This window comes from Rhipicephalus sanguineus, chromosome 1, assembly GCF_013339695.2.
Source record: "Rhipicephalus sanguineus isolate Rsan-2018 chromosome 1, BIME_Rsan_1.4, whole genome shotgun sequence".
Classification (NCBI taxonomy): Eukaryota; Metazoa; Arthropoda; class Arachnida; order Ixodida; family Ixodidae; genus Rhipicephalus; species Rhipicephalus sanguineus.
In genome coordinates this window covers 155,261,569-155,285,328 of record NC_051176.1, presented here as the reverse complement: position 1 = coordinate 155,285,328, position 23,760 = coordinate 155,261,569, and the positions used below count along the sequence as shown (strand labels likewise).

Genomic DNA, 23,760 nt, shown 5'->3' with positions numbered 1-23,760 from the left:
ATTTTGAATGGCAAGCTGGACATCGACTTCATCACTGCGGAACAGTAGGTTTTCCAGTCGTACACGTTTCAATGTTTTCCAAGCTCTAAGACAGTGCCGTGATTTGAAAAAATCATTCGGTAGCTCTGCGGATTCAGGATTTCTTCGAGTTTTCTCACATCCTTTTCAATCCGGCCAAACACCCTGTCCGGGGGTAAAAAGCTGTGCCCTGTGACAGGAAACACAACAGAAACTACTGAGATCCCTGAAGGAGCCTCATTCTGAAGCCACAAAAGAAGCATGCAAAGTACAGTACTGTTCTTATTTTGTCCAGCACAGCCATCCGCTACTAACCGCACCTCCGTTATTCCTTCAAATTTCGCACTTCGAAATGTATTATGCACGGCACTGGCAACTTTGTTACTTCCTTTCGAGCTTTCATCTTCGCTCCATGTGTACGAATGCACGGCTTCTTTAGGAATGAATCCGTCCACCTGGTGCTCCACCATGCATAGGTGGTATTGATACAGCTGGCGGCTGTAGTAGGCTTCCTGGTCCGGTATTTTGGGGAGGACTTGATTCTGTTGGCAATCAAAGGAGAAAGTTTTCAAGTCTTCCCTCTTCTCACGTAGCATTGAGTAAAAAGCCTTGTACTTCAACCTGTGCACACGTTGCTCGGTAATGATACGCTGTTTCTGCGAAGCATCTTGACAAGTTTTCATTTCGTACGCATTTTTCAGACATACAGAGCAAACGTCCGTTCTTGGTGTTCTGAACGAAAGATTGAACTTCGTTCGAAAAATGTGGTGAAAGAAGCCATACTTAACACACGCATCATTAGGTGCTTGTTGGTTATAAATCTTCCACAAGTTTCGGATGCTTTTCAACTCAACTGGAAGGTATAACCTTTTTGTCTTCTTCCGGTTGTAATGGGACCCTCTTGCGCGAAGTCGCTGAATAAACCGCACAACAACTGATCGCTTTCCACAAAAGTGCTTGAACTTCTGATCACCACCCCGCCTGTCGGGCTTCAATTCGCCTCTTTCATGCTTGTGCTTAATATAGCGAGCAACTGTGCTGTGACCCACAGCAAGCACCGCGCAAAACGTATCGCGACAAACACGAATCTCTTTCCCGTTTTCAAGGCGTACCTTGTAAACAGCAGCAATGCTTCGACGAGGATCCGCTTCCTTTCCTCTCCTGCGTTTTACTGCTGATGATGTACAGTGCATCAAAACGAACGCCTTTTGTTCCACCCTGCACAATTCATTGAACTTCTCCTTGAAAGTCTGCACAGATGCCTCTGTCACAAGCGCGCACTGAGAGTTTTTTTTGCGTGTTTACATTCCGGCAGCGGCACATTCTTGCTTCGCCGGCGTCGACATTGCTTCTGTTCACGTTGTCGTCGACGTTTGGGGACAGATCCCTCGACGATCTCTTCACTTCCATCAGAATCCATGATAATCCAGCTCCGAAAAGGGAAAAAACTTGCAAAAGCACCCAGAAAACAGGCAGAGCAATCAGGCGGGAAATCACACGGAGGCTTTCATGCTTGCTGAATCACGTGATCGCTGAAGCGCTCTGCTATTGGCGTACTGGATTTGACTCATTTCGATCCATACAGCGCATGGATCTGGCTCGATTTCGTTTTGAAACGAGATCTGTGAGCACACGTAGCTGTTGGTATTTGACCCATTTCGTTCCAATAACTCTTTTAGAGGAAAGGTGAGAGAATGTACATGCCAATGGAGCAATATTTGAGCTAGTTTCGGTTTCTAGATTTAGCCCATTTCGGAAAAAAAAAAAAAAGCCACAAATATTGATCCATTTTCGGCAGCGTTCTTATAAGTTCCAATCCCTCGTCGCGCGCAGGTGACGAAATTGCATTGCTCTAGTTCGTTGCGCAGCACTTGTCAGTTCATCGGTATATTTGACGCGCGATCCGCAGGTTTTAATGCACGGGCTAGTGTTTTTCAAAGAGGCTGATTGCCGAGGGCACCAAAATGAGAATTGGAAGTGACTTGGCAGCCTTGTAAAGTTTGCATTCCCTTCCTTGTCTGTTCGCGCACGATGGCGTGCTGGCCCGCAAAGCATGGCCTTCGAGATCCGCAACGCCGCGACGTATTTTTAGTGTTTTCGGTTTTAAAACGCTGATCTCGGAGGCTTCGCTTTTTTTCGCATTTCTCGCCAAAGTAGCGGCTGCCGTCTGCAAAGCCACAAGTGCCATCGGTATCGCCAACATGTCGACGGTGGAGAAATGTTTCTTCGTGCAGCGTTGTCTCTTGCAGAATGTGTACTTCGCGCATTCGGGAGTCGAACTAAGCATTGTCCCGCTTGTAGCGATGAAAATGATGATCGGTGCTTGGAACGGCGTAAAGTAAAGCACCGTCGTGCACTGTTTCCTTACGGGCCTTGGTGCCAGGTGACGACTTTGGGCGCGTCATGACCGCCGACTACAGCGTACGGTGCGTCAGTGAATTTTGCGACTTAGCGTTTCCGGGCGTCGTATTGGACGGGAGCACAGCGAGTGACTTCATCGGCGAAGATAACGACGTAGCTGTTTCTGATTGCATCGATGCCGAGATCATAGCCGACGTTGCCGGTGCTGCGGAAACGGACCCGTGCAGTTTGAAGATGCCAACCGCCGCCACCACCGCTAAACCCTTTACCGCGCTACAGAGCTCGCATCAGCGTCCAGCGTCGATCACCGCTGTTGTGGCCGAAGGTGCTGAATTTACTTATTTGGAAAGCTTCAATGATAGTGACGATGACTTGATGAATTCATGGCACGCAAAAAGCAAGGCAAGTTTACGTACTATTTTCATGCGAAATAAAGTCGATAACTTGCAAAAGAAGTAGTTCTCACCTTGTTCTTTAGGATATGAGAGCGAATCGTCATGTTCGCGCTTTTTAGGATTTCAGAAAACTGTGTAGACGCCTGCAGTGCTTTAATTAAAGCCTTAAATACACATATCTCGTATTTCGAATTATCGATATACTATTTCGTGGTCCCCTTCGAGTTCGATATATCCGGGATCGACTGTATGCAAAAATTTGTTATAAGCATATACAGTGCAGACCACTTATAACGTAACCGCATATAGTGCAGGACCGGTTATAATGCGGTCTTTTTCGACTCCCGTTTACCCTCCCATAGAACCGCATGTATACGCATACCGCTTATTGTGCAGTCCCTCAAGATGAAATACCGTTTATAATGCGGTTGCGGGAAAATATTTCCGACAAACGCGGTAGCGAGTGCGGTTCTCAAAGGAGGTACGCCGCTGGTGAGGGAGCGACGAGGTCGTTACGAAGGGCGAGGGCACGCGCAGTGAACGAACGAGGGGCGGAGGGAGGAAAAAGACCGCGGCAGCGCTGTGCGGGCTCGCCGAGTGGGGAAGGATGGTGGTTGCCTAGGCGACGGAGTAGCCTTTGCACCGGCGGCGGCAAGGCTCCGCGGCCGCTTGCCGGCAGTGCGTTCCGCGTGGAACGTACGATCGCGTCCTCATCAAGCGCGCTTTAAAGCAAGTTTCCTGTCGGGAAAAGCGTCGTCGTTATCACACTTGCTACAGATATCGCGTTTGCTACCTCGTCCGCAAATTGAAAAGTTTTGCGGCTTCATGACGCGGGCTTTCGCCTTTTCTGCCAGTGCGCGGACTTAAACGAGCTTGGCGGGCTTTTGTCGCCGTTGATCTCCCGGCCGCAAACACAAACTTCGTATCACGTGCGCTGTTCTTAGGTTAGTGCTTGATCTTTTCGACCTCCGATCTTCTTCTTGTCTTGGACAAACTTCCCGCGACAACATGCTGAACCGCAGGCTAGGCCTAATCAGCGTTGGTTGCTTTTCGGTAGCGGTCGCGGGCGATAAAAGTTGCGGTTTGGTGCGGAATCAACGAAACTTTTTGCGATGGCTGCACTTGAAGGGAAGGGAATCACAGCGTTAATGAAAACGAGGGCATGGTTGGCACATGCAACTCTCGAATGGTGGTTCCGGATTCGATTGCAATGTCTTGGACATCGCGTGCGCGCCCGTAAAATCGAACGATAGGTACCGCTCAGCACGTGAAATTTCGGTCGCGATTCGACATGGTTTCTGTGTAATGCGCATACCTCGAGGTAGTCGGCGAATTTCCGCGATGGCACTTTGTTTTGTTTGCTTATTTCCCCCGTGTTCATTTCGTTGGCAATGCGGGTCTTTGGCGGTTAATTTTTGAACATTCGGAGATTTAAGTGGTTGTAAGCGCCCCAAATCGCATATGTCGATTATCGGACACGCGAGGCTACATGCTCAACACGTTTTGCGCTAGTGCAGCCTTTGGAGAAGGTTGTTTTGGTTATAGTGCGGTACCGCTTATAGTGCGGATATTCGCGACTCCGGCGACTTACGTTATAAGCGGTCTATACTGTATTTGTAACACAGTATCTATGACAAGACTATTCTTCATTTACTTCGTTATATCCGTGTTTGTTATATCGAGGTTTGAGTATCTAAATTACCTGAATATGGTAAGCCTTTTGGTGTGATGTTTAACACCAACTGCATTGCAATGTGAAGCTTTTTTTTCTTTAAATATGGAATGAATTATCACTATTCATGTTCATACTATAGTATGGGCCCTCGGGTAAGCAAGAGGCAAATATGGTTAAAGAAAGTACACAACTGAGGTGTTCATTGCAGATCGCATTCAATACATGGGTTTACCATGGCCAAAGAAGTAATTGTCATAAGGATTACAAACTCACCATCCTCATCAGGTTCTTCGTCCACTTCCTGCTGGTACCAGTCTTGGTCATCTTCCTCATCACTCTCCCCTTCTGCATCTGCATCACTCCCTTGACTCGTGTCCTGCTCGCCCTTAAGCAAAGCTTTTCTCCGCCTGTTCTCTTCCTGTTCCTGTTTGCGCTTCTCCTTTAGCTTCCTGCAATGAAGGATATCACAGCATGAGATTGCACATAATTGTTGATTTAATATACAAGCTGATGGGGTCTTATATCCCAAACTACTTGGGGTCAGCGGAAGGCTCCTGCTCATTTTTCACAACATGGAGCAAGTTCAGGGCACAGACATTTTTGCATCCTGTCTCCACCGTAATGTCACAACTGGAGTCATATCCAACTTTTTCACTATCATTATTCTAGTTTTTGGCAACTTATTTTACATTTGAGCACTATGTATGTTCTCCATTTTCTTGTTCTGTGTCCATGATCCATGTACTACTACACATCTGATTACACCATACACCCTACACACCATACCTAGCCACGTTGCACAAGTGACTCAAGGTTGTACTGGCAATGGAAGTGAAATTAGTGAATACACAGTGTACAAATTTACATACTTTACAGAACTGCACTGTTCCCTTTTTCATGCACTCAAGAAAACATGAATGACATGCAGTTCCTACCTAATGAAGTGAAGAGATAATGAAGCCAAAGAAACCATATGGGCCTTTATTTGTGGTTGTAATTTAAGTATATAGTAATAATGACAAAGGACAATTAATCAAAGAGGACAAAAAATTTGCTGGCAGTGGGGACTGAACCCACAGTCTTCGAACTGTGTGTCTGATACTTAATTGAGCTACTACAGCAGTCGTCCCTCCGTCCTTCTGTACAAGTAATCCTGGGAGTGTTAGCACCACTTGTTTCAATGCAAAGTGGCATCACGTAGTGCATGTTTTTTTACAAGCTGGCAGCTGACTAATAAACCAGCATTTGCTACCTAAAGGCATCAATGCGGGGACAAGATCCTTGCTATGAAATGAACAAAAGAGAGGAATAGATTGAGTGCTGAATTTCTTTGTAATGTACGACTTAATGAAGCCAGCAGATTTGACACTACTATGCATACAACGCGATTATTTTTTCGCCGGTCAGTTGATAGGCAAAAGATCGTTCGTCCATTGTGATGTAGCCAGTGAGCTTTAAGCCAGCACGTGAATCACGGTAGACTCGCTCTTCGTCCTCAAGAGTTTTTCCCATGTAAAAAGGGTCCACAGATTTCTGACAGCACACACATGGCCAATGCATGTTTTGTCAAAACAATACTGTAATGTTTGCCACAAACACTGTGGAAGCACTTTAGGTCACAACAACACACTCACGGATGGCAAACACACAGTTGTGAAGGCACAGGACCAACGCAGGGACAAAATTGAAATGACAAAAGAGCATTCTGGCTTTCCCATTGTTATATGCTCATGCTAATGAACATGGCAATGCAGATTGCACTGTGTCATTTCATCTGGATGCTAGCACTGTTCTTGCTCTTTTGCATCGCACATTTGCAGCACTTCAGATATGGCATGCACTAGGGATTGTTCAAGTGAACTAGGTTGTGGCCAAATATATCCAAATTAACGGGTCTGATGACATTAAACGTTGCATATGCCTGCCATGACCAGATTAAGATATTACAGATTATTGTAAGGTTTTAAAATTTTCACAAATTATAAGATTTTACAAATTAACACGCGTAGAAATGATGAGGCTTTACTGTATATCAACACTTTGATACACACTTACTTGAGTTCCAGTCGTCGCTCACGAAGTGCTTTAATCTCCTCTGGTGTCTTTTGAATAAATGCATGGTACATCACTTCGCCAGTCATTAGACCTTCTTCAATCTTCACTAATTTGAGTTTCATCCGTGGGCCCAACTCTACCATCCTGGGAGAATTGCAGTGAAATAGAAATGGTGGCTTATCTGAGTACACTCAAATTTTTCCCCCAAAAAATATGCTAAAGTAGTACAGTGGAGTTGAGAAATTACAGACGACGTAGACTTGAACTATGGGTGTATATTACCGTATTTACTCGAATCTAAGCCGATGTTTTTTTTTCGAAAAAACAATGTGCGAAAGTGGGGAAGGTTGGCTTAGATACCATGATTTGACCATGATTTGGTCTATGACCATAAGTACCATGATTTGACCGCAGCCGCCACCTAGCTAAAGGCCTGGCCACGCTAGCGGCATGGCGGCTAACAATGTGCCGATCTCAGGCTACCGTATGCAGATGGCTCTGCATGAGCGTCCGAGGTCGCTCAGGCTCAGCGGCAGAGTGGTGGTTCCCATGGCTACTCAGGCCGACCGCGTCGTCTGCTTCGTACTGTCCATTGTTCCGAAATCTCGCAGTCCCACGTTCATGGAGCGAAGGTCGTCGAGCCAGCGAGGTTTCACGCCGGCAAAGGGGCGCGAAGGTGGGTCAAGTCACGTGATTATGGCGCCGGCGAATGCCGGCGTCGTAATCACGTGACCGCTATGTTGCGGACGATCACGACGACGAATAAATGTTCTACGTAGTATGTGCCTATGAAGTGTGCACTTGCGCAATAAAAATGCCGGGTTTTCTGCCGATAAAACAGTGTTTTCTTTTTTTAATTCGGCCCGCGTTCGAGGTAAGTTTATTTTTCTGCCCTTGCGAATTTCGGGGGTCGGCCTGCAATCGAGGGCAGCCTAGATTCAAGTAAATACGGTACACAAGCATGTTGTACAAGTAACTAATATAAAAAAATTCTGCTAGACTCCACAGCTCTGATTTGATAATGAAATGCAAAAACACACTGGAGAAGTGCCAGGTCACATAGCACTGACTGCAGTAATCCACAAAATTAGCAACACACAAACATGCGCGCGCACACACACACCGTTGGTCAACGCCTTTGTACATTTGTTGACCATGCAAAAGTTTAAGGCTACTGCACCTCTATTTCCATAGAAAGTGTACTTCAGCAATATTTATATCTTTGAGACTTCAAAAGAATGAAAGTATAAAGAAGCCACAGCATCACTCCTTTCATGTAGATTGCTGATGAGAGTGACACTTGGCCTGAATCATGTGCAGTACAAGGTAGGAATTTGAGGGCTTATGTATTCATCAGAACGCAGAAAACACATTCCATCTCAGGCAATGTCACTTAAGAACTAGCATATGAAAAAGAACTAGATTTCAATGACAGGGAGTACATCTGCTTGTCTTTCCGGTGATGCTTCTTCGGACACTACACAATTTGAAATTTTGTTTACACAGAATGCCACCATATTGCAGTCCCAAGAACAAGGGGCAGGTATCGGGGAGGTTTTATATACAGCCCCATAAAAATTTTATTTTCCACATACGAGGCAGAGCAAAGAAAGACAGCTAGGCTTGAACAAATGATAGCTGCAGCACAAATTCAGCAAATGCGGCAAGACTAGATTGAAGCAGGGCCTAGCACAGTAGTAACTTCAGAAAATTAGAAGTGCCATAAGGGGCCTTTCACTCTTCCTTTTACATTTTTCGAATGTAGTACACTCACCGAACAGAGCTCTGCTGGTTAAGCACATTTCCCCTGCTGCAGATCTTCTGGGGCAAGACAACTTGGTTAGAAGCACCATCGAGCTCAGCTTCACTCTCTGACAGGCCTCCCTGATCCACGTACTCACTGATGTCTCGCAGGTGCCCCAAGTCTGGAACCTTGCTTTGCACAAGTTTTTTGACAGCTCGGTTGATGCCACATGGAGCCACCTTGATGGTACTGCACAATGCAATGTGACCTTTACCATTTTAAATCACTTCTGAAATACCATATATTCGGATACACCTCTACACTTGGGCACACATGCACTAAATTTGAGAAGTTATCCATGCATGGGATGCACTCCATTTTTCCAAGGGCACACTTCAGCTGTGGCACTGCAGTACGAGATGCATTCTCTTAATGTACTCCACAAGGCACATAAGTCACCCTTTTGTTTCTGGTGTGCAGAGACTACAGGCAGGAAGCCAATCAAATTAGTCTATAGTCGGATACAACTTAAGTCCGGAGAAGCCCTGCCCAGACGGCTGAAGCGTGGCAGCCGATCGCCTCCGCGACTAAAGAAACAGTCCCGCTCATGCACTAGACAATGTTTTCAGAAAGCGAGGTCACCGGTAGCCCGGCTCATGACATCAGTCCCGAGATGCGCCCATTGGTGCAGGCTTGTGTGCATCTGCCTCTGAGGAGGAAACGCCGCGGACTTCTAAAGTTGTATTCGACTATAGGTAATATTGTATAATTCGGTTTTCCCGTGTCAAGTGTTTACCTAGTGCCCTATCTATCGTTCTGCTGACCAATTCTGGCGTTGCTTCAACACGCATGCCTAAAATCATAAGAAAGTAGAGCCTCACCACGCGCACTCAAGCTTTGCTGACGTCGAGTGCCATTTTTTAATTGGGGCTAGGGTTATCGAGGCCCCATGTGTAGGAAAGAACGAACTGATGTGGGCACTGTGGTATCAGTTAGGGTGTGACACACCAGAAACATTCTCCTGCCAAAATTTCTATCTACATTGAAACAACATGTGACACACCCGCCCACCAAGCCCCACTTCCCTGTCACGAGCGTGCCCCCTCACAAAAAAGAAAACATTTTTCCTACGGTACTTAAGATTCCACTGGTGTAAGCAGCCAGACAACAGAGCAAAGTGGGCAAGGAACAACAGCCCCTGTGGGGTGCCAGCCGCGGCATTGTGTGCGCCCTGAAAACCTGTCTGTCATGTCGGCAATACTCACTTAGGCCCCAATCTGGGTTGTATTAGTGGAGATGTTGAGAGGTGCTGCCAACTCAGATTGCTACTCACGCTTACTTTAAAACCAAGTTAAAATATCTTAAAGGTGACATTTACCACTACCATAAAATTCCGAGCAAGCACCAATCTCACTGCTAATTTCAAATTTCCGCAACGTTTCGGGAATTGGTCGGAAGTGGCCACACATGCAGGACAATCAAACACAAGTATCTGAATTTTGCAATTTTGGTGTCAGGGGTCCCCTAAAAATGTTAAAGGGACACTAAAGAGAAACAATGAATTGGTTTAGATTGATAAAGTGTGCTCGGAGAACTCTTGTGTAGTTTATTTCACCACCATAGGTTTATTATTAGAGGAGAAAACAAAGTTCAAAGTTTCATTTTTAAATTTCGCGCCGAACTTTGTAATTCATGATGTAAAAGGTTTCAAAGAGCATTTAACGTATTTTGGCGCCACTGGCTCGACTAAATTTCCACAAACTCGTTATGTCAAGCCTCTGGCCCCCTCAGAGGACAATGTACTTTGATTTAACCGATTGGGAACTACGTAGGCCCAAGCAGGCACCGTCAAACATCTGTGACGTCACGAAATGGTGCGGGAATTCCAAGGTGGCGTTGCCACCTGTATTTTCTTTTTGCGCGTTTTCTCGCTTATTAAGCGTCTTCTCGCAGCAAGCGTGGTGTTTTTGGTATCGTGGAAGACTACTTTGCTATTGCGAGAAAAATCGTTTTGCTCTTTAGTGTCCCTTTAAACAAGAACATATGGAAAGGAATGGTCATCCTCTTTGACAGCTTCCTTGCCCAGGTATCACTGAAGTTTGGTAGTTTCCTTTTACACCTATTCCTCTCAAGATCAATGAAACCACAAAGGAACACCTTTTCAAAATTTTTAATAACTCTCATCTCGCATCTTTACTACTTCAACATTAGAATCATTAAATCATGCCCGATATAGACTGCACCAAAGGAAGTGCAGTGTGGGTCAAGTGGAGAGAGACCGGCTTTTTTTTATTTTTTATTTATTAGTGCAACCTACATCGCCCAAGTGGGCATTATTGTAGGGGGGTTAGAAAGGAAAAACACAGTTTTACAGTAAAAAAATGGCACACATTTGCGCAGAAATGACTGCATATTCACGAAAAGCACACATCTTGTAGTGATGAACAAAAAGCATCGGCCGGAAGATCAACAACACACGCATCCAACTTATTCCATTCACGAGTAGTGAAAAGAAAAAAAAAAAAAAAAGATTACACATTAAAAAGAAATGTCACACTTACTAGTGGCGAAAATCAATAGTCTGGTCTGTTGAATCATAATTCAGAAGAAGGCATCTCCTTATTGTGTTCAGTTTTACCTAAAAAAAAAAAAGGATTAAAATGTAAAATTCTTGATATGTCAACAATTTCATGCTCTTGTTACAGGCTTCAATCAAGTTAGTCTGATCATGTATTGTTTTCTCCACTTTAGATACAACTGTATCAAAAGCAAAAGAAAGACAAAATCAAAGGAAGAAGGACAAGGGTACAATGCATACAGCTTTTGCTTACCGTGTGTATGTTAATTGATGGAAACATGTTCTGGAACATGGAGGCCATAAGCTTGAAATGCATGCCTTCACCACTGAAGTTATTCAGCACCAGCAGTGGGTGAGAGCTGAACTGATGCGTGTATGTGACTGGCTTCTTTAAACTTGAAATGATGTCACGAGCCAGAGCATAGTTTTCAACCCGAAAGGTGAGTGTGGGCCCACGAGGTAGCCTTGCTAGTCGCATGTAAATGGCCCTCTCAGTCTTAGTGAAGACCACCAGGTGTGTTACATGCAGCAGCCCAGCCACCGAGACGAAGTCCTTGACAACATTTTTCCTCCGCACCTGAGTGGCAACAACAAATTTTTTTTTTTTTGCTGAACAAAACAGTTTAAATCAGCACATGACTATAGGTCGATTCCACGAAAGATCGAAAAAGGGTGTATATTTGATGTTTCCGATTTTCCTGATAATTTTGTACGTTGTGCACATATGATTGCACAGCACGAAATCGCAGTTCGTTGTCAAATAAAAATTTTTTTCAACACAGCAAAATTCGACAAGTGTCGCCGGTTGACGACGACCATTTTACGAAGAATGCGTTTTCGTAACTTCGGAACCATGCTGGCAGCTACTCAAGCTATATATTACAAATATCTTTCTTTTTAGCGGAAGTAGAAGTAAAGAGGAAATAGCTCTTATCATTTCATATACTTCTGAGCAAATATGTATTTTTAAAAATTCACGAAAAACGCTGCGTTTTTGAAAATTAGTCAAATTTGGGACGCTATGGCTACTTATGTGAACATCTTAGCTTGCTCATATTTGCAGTATGAATAGGCCTTTATGTGAATAATGAACCTCTGCATTTGTATTTCTCTAATAATTTTCAAAGTAGTAAATTTTGATGCTCGAAACACCAAAAAGAGAAAAGTGCTCCTCCATTCAAAAATCTATAATAAAAAAAAACCCAATCTCAATTTTGTTCAAAGTCCCCCAAAATGTTCTCAAAGGACTGCAGAATGATATTATGAAAAAACATGTTGCATCATTTTTATTAGAACAAAAGCAGAAAATGTCAAACGTGTTTCCAGAGCGTGGTGGCCACTGCGTAAAGGACATCTCTAGTAACAAGAAAATACAGTAATAAGTCTTTTTTCTTCTCTGAGCTTCGCTAAACAGCAGTAATGATCTATTGTTGTAAAGTGGGAACTGTTTTGTAAAGAAAAAAAAAGATCGTTCCAATTAAATGCATTTGCAACAACACTTACATTCCTCGTCGACGGGCAGCACGGACATTTTCATTCCTCTGGATAATTTTTTTTAGTAAATGCGCTTATATAAAAGTAACGAAGCTAAACGCGAAATATGTGTAGCTGAGTCGATCATGCATTGTAAGAATGTGAGAAATCGCAAATGGCGGCAGTGGTGAACGGCGAGTACCGCAGTGCAACCTAAGCACAGCAGCCACACATTGTTTGCCAGGCTTTGTCGCTATGCACGAGAAAAAGCTGGGGTGTCGATTGCGTTGGTTACACGATACATTTTTCACCGCTCGTCGCTCTCCCGCCCGGTATCTGGATCCGCACCGTGCGGATCGTGTGGCGGATCGAGTGGCCCGCGCTACAAGCACTCGTGTAAACGGAGTAGCACATTGCGTTAGGCGGACAGGTGCAAAGGGCGGCGCGATGGACGCCCGCCTGAGCAGACGACAGCAAAGAGTACGGCTGTGCCAGTCAGCCAAACACCACCTGGAATAGAAGTTAAGCATCCAAATTGTGCTTCACTTTGATGCGATCACTATCCTACGCTCTGAAGGTGGCTATGGGTAGGCGTTATAGCCATGGCCGAGATTTTGTAGGACTGCCTCATGGTGCACAAAAAGAAAATTTCGCTGCAGCGGAATTTTCGTTACGTAGAAGATATCGGATCGAGACTCTTTTGCGGAGGGTCATGAAGCAGGATGCGCGCTCAATTCAAGAGGGAAACCAGATCTGCCAGCGCTGCTTCAAGAGAAAGAAGGATATGCAAAACAAAGCAGATGCAATGCAAACAAAACGTGTTTTGTCCGTGCCAGAACTGCTGCCACCAATCTTCACGTAATCGATTCTTTTTAAACTCTGCATTGATCACATAAGGTTTGACAACGTACACATTTGGGCCAACAAAAACCACACCTCTTGGCGACCGCTCTCCAGAAATTCATTTCCATTCATGAAGAGACCTTGGCTTTTATACCAATCTCTCAATTCTGGCAGAGCACATCATCATAAGAGACGCATAGAGGGAATGCGTTCTTTGCCATGCAAGATATCAATTATACTCAACTGAAATAGATGAAAGAAAAGGAGGCTACAACTGAAAGTGCATACTGTGGACTGAGGGATGTCTAACACTGGCGTGAAGTCGCAAACCACGCGAATGCATTTAATTGGAACGGTCTTTTTCTTTACAAAACAGTTCCCAATTTCCGACCATAGATCATTACTGTTGTTTAGCGAAGCTCAGAAAAGAAAAAAAGATGTGTTACTGTATTTTCTTGTTACTAGAGACGTCCTTTGCGCAGTAGCCACCACGCTCTGGAAACACAATGTTTGACATTTTCTGCTTTTGTTGTAATAAAAATGATGCAACATGTTTTTTCATAATATCATTCTGCAGTCCTTTGAGAACATTTTGGGGGACTTTGAACAAAATTGAGATTGGGTTTTTTTTATTATAGATTTTTGAATGGAGGAGCACTTTTCTCTTTTTGGTGTTTCGAGCATGAAAATTTACTACTTTGAAAATTATTAGAGAAATACAAATGCAGAGGTTCATTATTCGCATAAAGGCCTATTCATACTGCAAATATGAACGAGCTAAGATGTTCACAGAAGTAGCCATAGCGTCCCAAATTTGACTGATTTTCAAAAACGCAGCGTTTTTCGTGAATTTTTAAAAATACATAATTTACTCAGAATTCCATGAAATGATAAGAGCTTTTTCCTCTTTACTTCTACTTTCGCCAAAAAGAAAGATATTTGTAATATATAGCTTCAGTGGCTGCCAGCATGATTGCGAATTTACGAAAACGCACTCTTCGTAAAATGGTCGTCGTCAACCGGCGACACTTGTCGAATTTTCCTGTGTCAAAAAAAATTTTTATTTGAAAACGAACTGCGATTTCGTGCTGTGCAGTCATATGTGCACAACATACAAAATTATCAGGAAAATCGGAAACATTAAATATACACCCTTTTTCGATCTTTCGTGGAATCGACCTACAGACTAAAGTATCGCATGAATCCTTAGCCTCGAACACCAGCTTAGGTCCTCAACAAAGGTCAATGCAAAATGTTTGATCAGAATTTGCAAACTGTATTTGTATAAAATGATGTTGTCTAATTGTGTCTAAGTTGTGTATGACATGTTATTTTAGTTTTTATTTTATGTTATTTTTTGCCAGATTGTATTTCGGAGCAAAAGCCTCCGTCAGACTATGTAGCCTTTTGCTTCGTTTTTTCTGTTGTACGTACAGAAAATAAATCAAATCTCAAAATCCTGGGCACCAGTTCTTAGTATATACATGCCCGAATGTGATGTTATAAAGATGGTAGGAAGGCAAGAGGAAACGAGGGCACTCATGCACATGTTATTCTCGGGGCCACATTAAAACGTTTAGGTGAGCTTAAAGAACTTATATGTCTCACTGGTGTTCATATACTCATGGTGTCACGAGAAGTCTGACCATCAAATGAAAGGGGGAATGTTTGACATTAAAACAAAAGTGTTTTGGCTGGTTTAGAGCGTTATATTATCTGAGGCCCTGTGTTATGTGTCAGATGTTCCTGTAAGGTGTGATTAGTATTCCACGAACGAAAACTTTGCTGTAGTGCCAGACTCAGTTAAATGCCATTATTTTTAACTATGCAAAAGGTTGTGCAGGATGTGTGCCTTACATTCATTCTTACAGAATGCCAGCCTGGTGACTTCAACATTTAGGAGACGTGTAAAACAGAGTAAAAAAAAAGGGGGGGGGGGGCACGACAGGAGAAAGCTGGTGTACAGTACTCGCGGATTCAAACGTGACCGAATTTTTTTCAGTATAACGGCGGGTACATGCAATTGCTTGAAGAATCTGGTCTCTAAAGATAATGTTGGCTTTGATCTACGCATTCGAATCGATATTACGCCGATATGGCTCGAACTGAAGACTGTGTAAATGAAAATATGTGCGTTACTGAGCCCTAGATTGTCCTGTTTCAATTGGTGAGCACTGCATGTATTAATATTATTAACATGGACGGCGTAAGCAAGACGGGACACATTCTTTGCGCTACTGCCTGAATTATGTATTACCAACTAGCCCATCAGTCCCTAAGTATTAATTTCCTGTTTCTCATTTTCAGAGCCACTGTGACGTTTGTAGACATCTGTGATCATACTGGTACTTGTAATTACACGGCATGTGTACGCGTGCATATTTAAGGGACAAACTTATGTCCCGTGCCAGCTGGTAGGCACTTGCAAGTTTTAATGAGCTTTTCCACACGTGATCAGGAAATTTTTGAAACAGTGTCCTTAGTTATTGTTTTCTTTTCACGGTGGCGCTAGCGCTGTTTTTCAGGAGACTTATGGCTTTGCCCGTACAATCAGGAGGATGGCTAGAAATTAAGGAATCTCCTGGGCAAATCGGGAGTGTTGGCAGGTATGCTAAAAACATTATCCGTATACACACAATTAAGCTATTCCCACTTAACCTGGAAATAACTGTACAAAGATCACTGCTATATGTGTACGATGGCAGAAAAAAGTGACAATGGACACTTTTCATAATCTGCAAGTGCACTTCCCTGCGCTGCACATTCACCCAACTAATGGCGGCAGCTGTTGTGATTCAAGTGGAGAGGAGGTTGTAGTTGCACATGCTGGGGCTTGTCTATTATGCGTGTTCATATCAGAAGAGCTGGGATATATTTTCTGCGTCATAGCGCAAGCAAACTGTGCTTGAACACGCTATTTGCAGAAGTGACTAGCCGCCATTAGTTGGGTGAACTGCATTGCAGGAAAGCTACCTTTACAATTATGAAAAGGGTCTATGGTGTATAATATGTACCATCAGAATAAAAGTCAAACACAAGTGAAAACCACAACAACAATAATACATCTTGTTTTCTGCATTTGAAACATTTGTTAAATTGGGCTCCCAAGCATACAGTCTTGATATAGTATTGTGATTAGAAACTGTGTACAGAGCACTTGCATATTAGTCTCACGTAACTACAGTTTTTGTAATCAGTTTTCTTCCTGTTTGCATTTCACTTGACCTTTTCAGACACGACCTATGAAGAACTGTCTGCAATTGCATCAAATTTATACAGAATTATTTTGAGGCACTTGACATTCTATGGCAACAAAAGTTATGTCATAATATGTCATACAGTAATTGACCTTTACAAATTCTTTCACAAATAGTTCCACTACAGATCTGTAATTTAATCTACCTGGTGTAATGGTTCACTTCACGCAGCCATGGCGAAAACTAATGCAACCAGCGCCCAGAGCCAGCCCGCTAAGTCAACGGATGTCTGTCGCATGTGCCGATTGTATGTGCATTAGGAGTGTTTGTGAATGTGTGGAGCCTAGTCTCCTCCTTCAGACACTCACCCCCTCTCCGTCTGGGCCTTTGAACCCGTCTCGAGAAGCATTGCTGTTGCGACTGCTGGGAGGACAGAAGTGTGGGACTTCTGTCCTCCCAGGATATAAAAGGAAGCAAGCGAACTGCCGCAGGCGCTCTGATCTCTCTCTGCTCATGTGTACAGTTAGAAGCACACCGCATGTTCTTGTAGTGCTCTTTCAAGCATGCTGCTCACCTGAAGCGATGTATTAAACTTCTGTTGTTGTTTTTACGTCGCCTCAACTTTCCTGTCACACCCTCATTGCTTGGAGCTCGAACGTTGATCAACAACGTTCAAGCTTCAAGCAGACGCTGCTTAAGTTCACCGCCTTCTGTAAGTATAACACGAGCAATGTCACGATACACTTTAAATCTCCCATTTTTTTATCAAAGAGAAAACAGGACCACGGGAGAAGTAAACAAGGTCCAATGTGAATCACTTGATAACGAATGGGACTAGCAACACGGGGAACTCTTCCATGTTTAACACACAAACCGGCCATTACAGCAATTAATAATTTTGCTTGGTGCTGCGTCAACTGAAAAAGCAGTCCCATGTGAAACTAGGAACATAAAAGGTGATGCTTCGATGTTTATACCACTGCAGTGGTTCAAATTTATGTTAACATACTTTTACATGGCCTGAAGGCTGCACTGGTCATCATGGCATATTTTTAGTTTAACATGGCATATTTTTGCATGGCCTGAAGGCTGCACTTGTCAACAGAAGGGAAAGGCCTGAAGGCCTTTCCCTCCTGTTGACGAGTGCAGCCGTCACGAAATTTTGTACCAAAATGACTGATGAGGACTATAGGCACCGTGCATACGTTAGGAGCCGCCACAGTCGCGCGCGGCCTCCAGCGCCACAGCGGCCACGGCAGCAAGCTTGACGGGATATGGGAGCAGACGACGCAAGCGGCAGCAAGCCACTGCGCCGTGTTTAGCTGCTTCGCTCGACACGTTTTCGTTTCCATTCGCTTTCAAAAGACGTTAAATTGTTAGCAGCTGCCACAGACCCTTGATGTTAGAGCGTATGCTTCTTTTCGCCAGACCTCGTGCACCCTCAGGGGAACGCGGCAGCATAAAATGCATGAGCAGGGGAAGACGACACGGAGGCTACGGGCTCGTTGAACGAAACTGCGCGCCGCTTCGTTCACTAAACGATCACAGCTTGTCACCCTCAGGCTAACGTGGCAGCAGACTTGGCGGCTGCTTGAAAGAGACGACAACACCGGCGACTGCATTGCGTTCACTGCGCCGATTTCAACCATGCAGTGCAGCCGAGCGGTCGTCACAGCGGCTGTTAGCTAGCCATGGCACTGCAAAGCGTGTCAATTATTATTACATTTGGGTTCAGAGAGCTACGTGCTACAGATGGTTTCTTCCGAGGAGCTAATCTAAATAAGGGCAGAAAGCTTCTCGATCGAAGCGAGGCTGGCGAGGCATGTTCACGGCTTCGTGGAAGAGACGCTGCTCATGGATCGAGTCACGGGGAAGTGCGCACCACAGATGCGAATGAACGCGCCGGGAAGATCCGTGAAAATCGAGGTAGGTCGCTTAAGTTTGTTTTTTCTTAGTTACAGGTCATGTAATGTTTTCTTATCACTTAAAGCAGGGACATCTGTGCGGCCAACTGGGAGTGCCGTGCCAGAGACGCAGCAAAGTATAAAACCGCCGCGGCAGTTCCATTGTGCCTGAATGAATTTCTTGCGCATCGAAGACAAGCAAACCGCGATCACTGGGCTTTCCTTTAATTAAAAACGTCTACCCGAAACACTCAACTGTGACAATCAAAAAAAAAAAAAAAAAAAAAAAAAAAAAAAGGCCGCGCACCTTCATCGCGGAACCGTTGAGCGAGCAGGGCGAGCGGGTGAGAGTATCCCGTCAAGTCTGCGCTTGTTGCCGCTGGAGGCACCTTCATTGGCAGCAGAGTTACGTCTGCACGGAGCCTATACTCGTCATCAACAAAAATTGGTCTTACATGGAACCAATGACGACTATACTCATCATAGTTGTGTTTCCTGATGCTAGATGGCGAAAGTTGCCCATGTTGTGTCTCGGCTTTCATTTTGTTGCCATGCGGCGAAGCCATCTTCGAGCTAACTTTTTTTGTGGCATTAGTGAAATAAAGGAACCCCATTGAATTGAAAGAATGGTGCCGTTTTATTCAGAAAAAGAAAAACTTTACAGATTAAAGGGGTCATGAACCACTTTTCCAAGTAATGATCTAATGACCTTAGTATCAGAGTTTACTGCTTCCCGAATCGATTGCCGCAAAAATTTCTCGAATCCGTCAAGAATCAGCGGAGTTACGGGGGTTTGGCGCACGCTCCCAGCGCTTTCTCTCTTTTCTCGTGCCGACGAGCGCACTCGAAGCTAGACAGGGAGGGATGACACGGGGGAAAGAAGTTACGTCAGTGCGCGTCATGAAACGCGATCGCTCTCCCGCTGTGATTCGCTTGCGCGAGTGCGGCTACCGTGTACTGAGGAGTGCGGCGCAGGCAAGTGGCGGCACCCCGCGGCAAGAAGCGCATTTGATCCGAACGCCGCTCTTGATTTACGTCGGCTATCGGCCAATAAGCATGCTATGTCTCTTGCGACGTAAACTGCCAGACGCCCCGCCCACCGACGAGAGTGAGAACCGGCCTCTGTTTGAAAAGAGGGCGCCTGGGGAAACGGCAACTTCGTGCTCCGCTTGTGGCCTTTACGCGGCGCGCACGACTGTAGTATTTGGCAGAGCAGTTCATAGCCGTGTCAGCTTTCCGCAGGATGTGTTTTTTCAACAAGCCCAAGGGGTGCTTCATGACCCCTTTAAGCGAAAAAAATTTTCGGTAAATTTCATACAATTTTTTTTTTCACAGCACGGAAAGAAACTGCTGATAATAACTGATCACCTCCCACGCAGTACTGCCTGCCGTCCCTGTGTATATAAATGGGTGTCATAAATCATACTTGTTGAGAAGATCAGGTGGTATAGTTGATAGCTGAACCACAAACACAGCCGCTGTTAGCGTAATTTCGTGTTTGCATATGTAAACAGCAGCGCTAAGATGAATAGAAAGCACCAGCCGTTAACGTTACCGTTACAACTGCCGAGACAACGAATGCTTGAAAATACTTTGCGCAGTCACGGACTACGCAAAGCATCTTGGACAAAGCACCGTTGTTTCTGTAGGCCAAAGTAAAATGCCCATTAATTGTGTGCACTAAATTTCGAATCAGGAAAGTGTCAGAACGTCGCACGAAGGCAACGGCGAGCATTCCAGCATTCTGGAATGGAAGTGTTGTGGGAATCGAGCGCGCCCTTCCCTTTGGGTGCCTCGTTCCCCAGCTAGCGCGTGTGTTTGCCCCGCGCGGGCACGCGTCCGGGCATGCCTCGCCATGCTCACATGCTCACGCCACCAAGATAGCTTACGTCACTGCGCAACGCCGTTCCTCATTGGCCGCCAGTGACAACCCCCTTCCCCCTTGTGCTCGCTTCTGTCGGGCCCTGGCTTGCCCGCGGGAGATGCTCTCAGGCCTTGACGAGAGGTTGACGCGCTGCTCTAGCAGGCAGCTTCTCGTTCGTGTGCTCGACTGCTGCCCTTTGTGTGAGAGTCGTAGCGCCGTAGGCAAGCGTACTTGCTCGGTCTTGCGGAGTTCCCTATACGGCCTGCAAGCCCGCGAGTGTCGCACTGTGCTGCATCTTGGGTTAATAAACCCGTGTTGTTTGTTGACATCCTGCTTCGAGTGCCTTTTCTGCGCCGTGCCGGAGTTGACGAACCCGGCCGTAGCGTCTTTGTTCGCTGCGGCAGTGGAGAACGTCGCGTCCCTTCACGGTCGCCTCGTAGGGTAAGCGTTTCGCAAACCTATCTCCACAGTGTCTAGCGTTACGTCTGGACGTAATGATAGGAGTCGGTGCAGTTACGTTAGAGTGACCTAGAATAGGGGGAGTGTCCAAAGCGCCGCGCGAATACATGGGAGGAGCGAGGGCCTTTTGCGGTGAACTTCCGCGCCGCGGCACTGCCATGCCGGACCCGTGGGCTTTCTCCGCGACGGAAGCCGCGTCAAAGCGGCGAGCGTCTGCTACGCGCGTGATATTTTGGCCGCTATATTAGCTAAAATTGTGGAAATTTGGGCAACATTTAATAATGCGTCACTGCAAATACTGCAGCGACTCATCACACAGAGAATGCGTTTGTGTGTGGTGAAACTGGTTTTTTGTATATATCCTTGCAGCTGGTTTGTCACTGCATTGGTCCACACTTTCGCGGCTGTTTGAGGAACGCATCCTGCGCGCACTTCATCGTGAGAAAAGGCGCTTAGCTTACTTTTGTGTGGAATGACGAATGTAAACTTGCTGCAGGAGAGATAAACTGGAAATAACCAGGAGAACGTAGCACATATTTACGTAGTAACTAGCTCATGCATGCTAATGCGTTTGCACCCTTCATATCCTATCTTTTATTTCATGCATTCGGTTTGTTTTACAAGGCTCCATCGCTCTGCTGTTTCAAGACATTTTATGCGAAGCCAAATGTGTCAATCGGCGTGGCCGCGGTACCAAAAGTAAAAAAAAATTACTCGCGTAATTCGCGTCTCGTTCACTTGGTATACACGAAAATTGGCACGGAGGGGCACGAATGTACGTATGACAAACACGACTGATAGGTCATGGCATCACTAACTTGACATGCTTGCCATTTGCGTAACAACTAACAATAATAATTATGATGTATGGCGCGCAAACCCGCTTTCAGCCAGAAATAATTCTGACGATGTGTGGTCTGACGATTTGTTTCCGTCAGGCGATAAAAAACGTGGTGGTCACCAATATCGATGTCAACATGTTAGATTTACCCATACATATTGAAGAACTGACCGCTTAGGTAAAATCTATGCGAAAAAAAATTACATGAAAAAAAAAAAAAAAAAAACATGGTCCTAATGCATTCGCCTGGGATGACTCGAAAACGAAGGCCACCTTTTTCGTCAGTCGATGCATTGAACCTCCCTCGGCCCTCTACGAAAGCTTTCTGCACATAACGTGGTTTCAGACTGCCCACAGGATCGAAGGCATTGCAAGCTTTCTGCACCTCACCTGTTTTTACATTGCCTCCGTGATCGCCCCCGATCACGGAGGCAATGCAAAGCGACCATGTCACGTGGTGGGGTCATATGACGTCGCGTTTAATGACGTCATAGTGACGACACAAGTTATGTTGACGTCATCGCGTGATGATTTTGTGCATCACTCGTGTTGGCTTCGTGGGACGCCGACGGTCAATTTTCGTGTTTGATGAGGCATCTAAGGCTTTAGCGTTAAAAAAAAAAAGACAAACCAAAGAAAATGAAACGGTAACAGTGCAACATCGTGTATGCCTCACTTCATGTTACGAGCGATCGCCCGAAAACAAACGTGATTCTCAGTTCAGAGCAGCTGATTGCACGCGTCTGCGGGACAAAAGAGGCTTGCTTTACCCGTCTGGTCATCTTTTTTATATTTATTCAAGAGATGATCAAACACGCTGTTTAAGTACTCCGGAGCTTCAGCACGAAATTGTGGTGGACGCTATATTGAGGTCATCAGGAAAAAGCGGAAAAATTGCGGTCGGGTGTCCTGTTGGCGCGCACTCAACTGCCGCAGAAACAATTGTATTTTATGTAACTGCCCGTCCACATCTTTTCGTAAAGTCTCCGAACCGGGTGAATGCTAACCTCCGAGAACCGTGAAAACATCTGAAGTTGAGAATGAGTTGTTTGAAACTGTTTTCATTTCGTATGGTGAAGGCTTGAAGCCATGCACGCATCTCGCGCGAGTGTTTCACACTGACGTTCAGCGATCCAACGCAACATGCGATAACATGTCTTCTCGTGTCGTTGAAAACACGAGACGTAGTAAAAAAGAAAGAACGCCACACAGGCGAACACGCAACGAGAGTCACTCGTCAACGTCATCTTCTTCTACTGCATACCAGAACGCGTGCTTCTCACGAACTAGAGGTGGCTACTACAAACGAACAAACCTACAAACGGAGGATGGACAGACCCACGGCATAAGGAGCTTCGCCCCTAAAAGCTCGTGAAGTCACTGCGCGCAAGTATTTCAGCTGACTGCGCGTGCAATTTAATTTTTTTTATTACTCTTAATTCGTGCATGCGTGATGCTATTGTTCTTTGTTTGTGCATGTCCGTTTTGCGCGTTTTTACAGACGCACCAACGTTCTCGAACTATGTGACCGGAACTAGGCCACGCTGATGCCGCTTGACACGATTTTTTGCATTCTGTTGTTGCCCCAGCACTAACACAACGCTTAAAGATGGATAAGCTTCATTCCGCACCGCATTACTAAAGTTAAGTAGACTTCAAGTGCCCTGTGTGAAAACGCGGCGCAAAAAACTACAGCGCGTAGCAGACGCCCCTCGCTTTCCGCGCGCTTCCCGAGCGCGGAAAGCCCACGGGTCCGGCGCAGCAGTGGCGCGGCGCGGGAGTTCACGGCAAAAGGCCCAAGTGGGAGCCGGCGCTTTGGACACTCCCCCTATTCTAGGTCACTCTAGTTACGTCTGGACATAATAACAAGTCAAAGTTACGTCCAGCGCGACAATACAAATGCAGCGCGCGGGCTAAACAGCGCGTGGCCGCGACAGCGGCCAGTAGCGCGTGACGGAGACCTGCCAACCGGCCATTTCGCTAACGCTCAATGGCCGCACTCGCGAGGAGGAGGAGGATACAACTTTATTGACGCCATGAAATGGGTCAGGTGAGGGGGGGGGGGGGGATGGGCGCAGGGAAAAGGTAGCCGATGGGCCCTCGGGCCGCTTTAGGTGGCCGAAAGTCCTTGCGCTTCGGCGACCCCCATCACACTATCCGGAGTTGGTCGTCCGGTCGTGAGCTGCGCAAAGCAGCCTCCCATCGCTCCTGTCTCTCAGCCCCCTCAAAGGGGGGATTTGGCTTGTTTGGACAATGGCGATACGTGTGATTAAAGTCGGCTCGCGGACTCGAGCAGAGACGACAATGGGGTAAGGCGTCACCCTGATGAATTTGGGAATTGATGACGTGGGAT

General features: G+C 45.6%; 2 protein-coding genes across 2 annotated transcripts in view; one reads left to right on the top strand and one right to left on the bottom strand.

Annotated features, from left to right (window-relative positions):
* Positions 1 to 23,760, top strand: part of LOC119400563 (uncharacterized) — a 273,061-nt gene that overhangs the window by 34,639 nt on the left and 214,662 nt on the right. The gene's annotated exons all lie outside the window — the stretch shown is intronic.
* The window catches only part of LOC119400638 (suppressor of SWI4 1 homolog), a 30,333-nt gene that overhangs the window by 4,641 nt on the left and 1,932 nt on the right, over positions 1 to 23,760 (bottom strand). The window contains exons 3-7 of the mRNA XM_037667675.2: positions 11,080 to 11,403; positions 10,810 to 10,886; positions 8,279 to 8,497; positions 6,505 to 6,648; positions 4,723 to 4,898 (exon numbers count right to left, since the gene is read on the bottom strand). Of these exons, the coding sequence (XP_037523603.1) occupies positions 4,723 to 4,898; positions 6,505 to 6,648; positions 8,279 to 8,497; positions 10,810 to 10,886; positions 11,080 to 11,403 (940 nt within the window). The remainder of the gene's footprint in view (positions 1 to 4,722; positions 4,899 to 6,504; positions 6,649 to 8,278; positions 8,498 to 10,809; positions 10,887 to 11,079; positions 11,404 to 23,760) is intronic.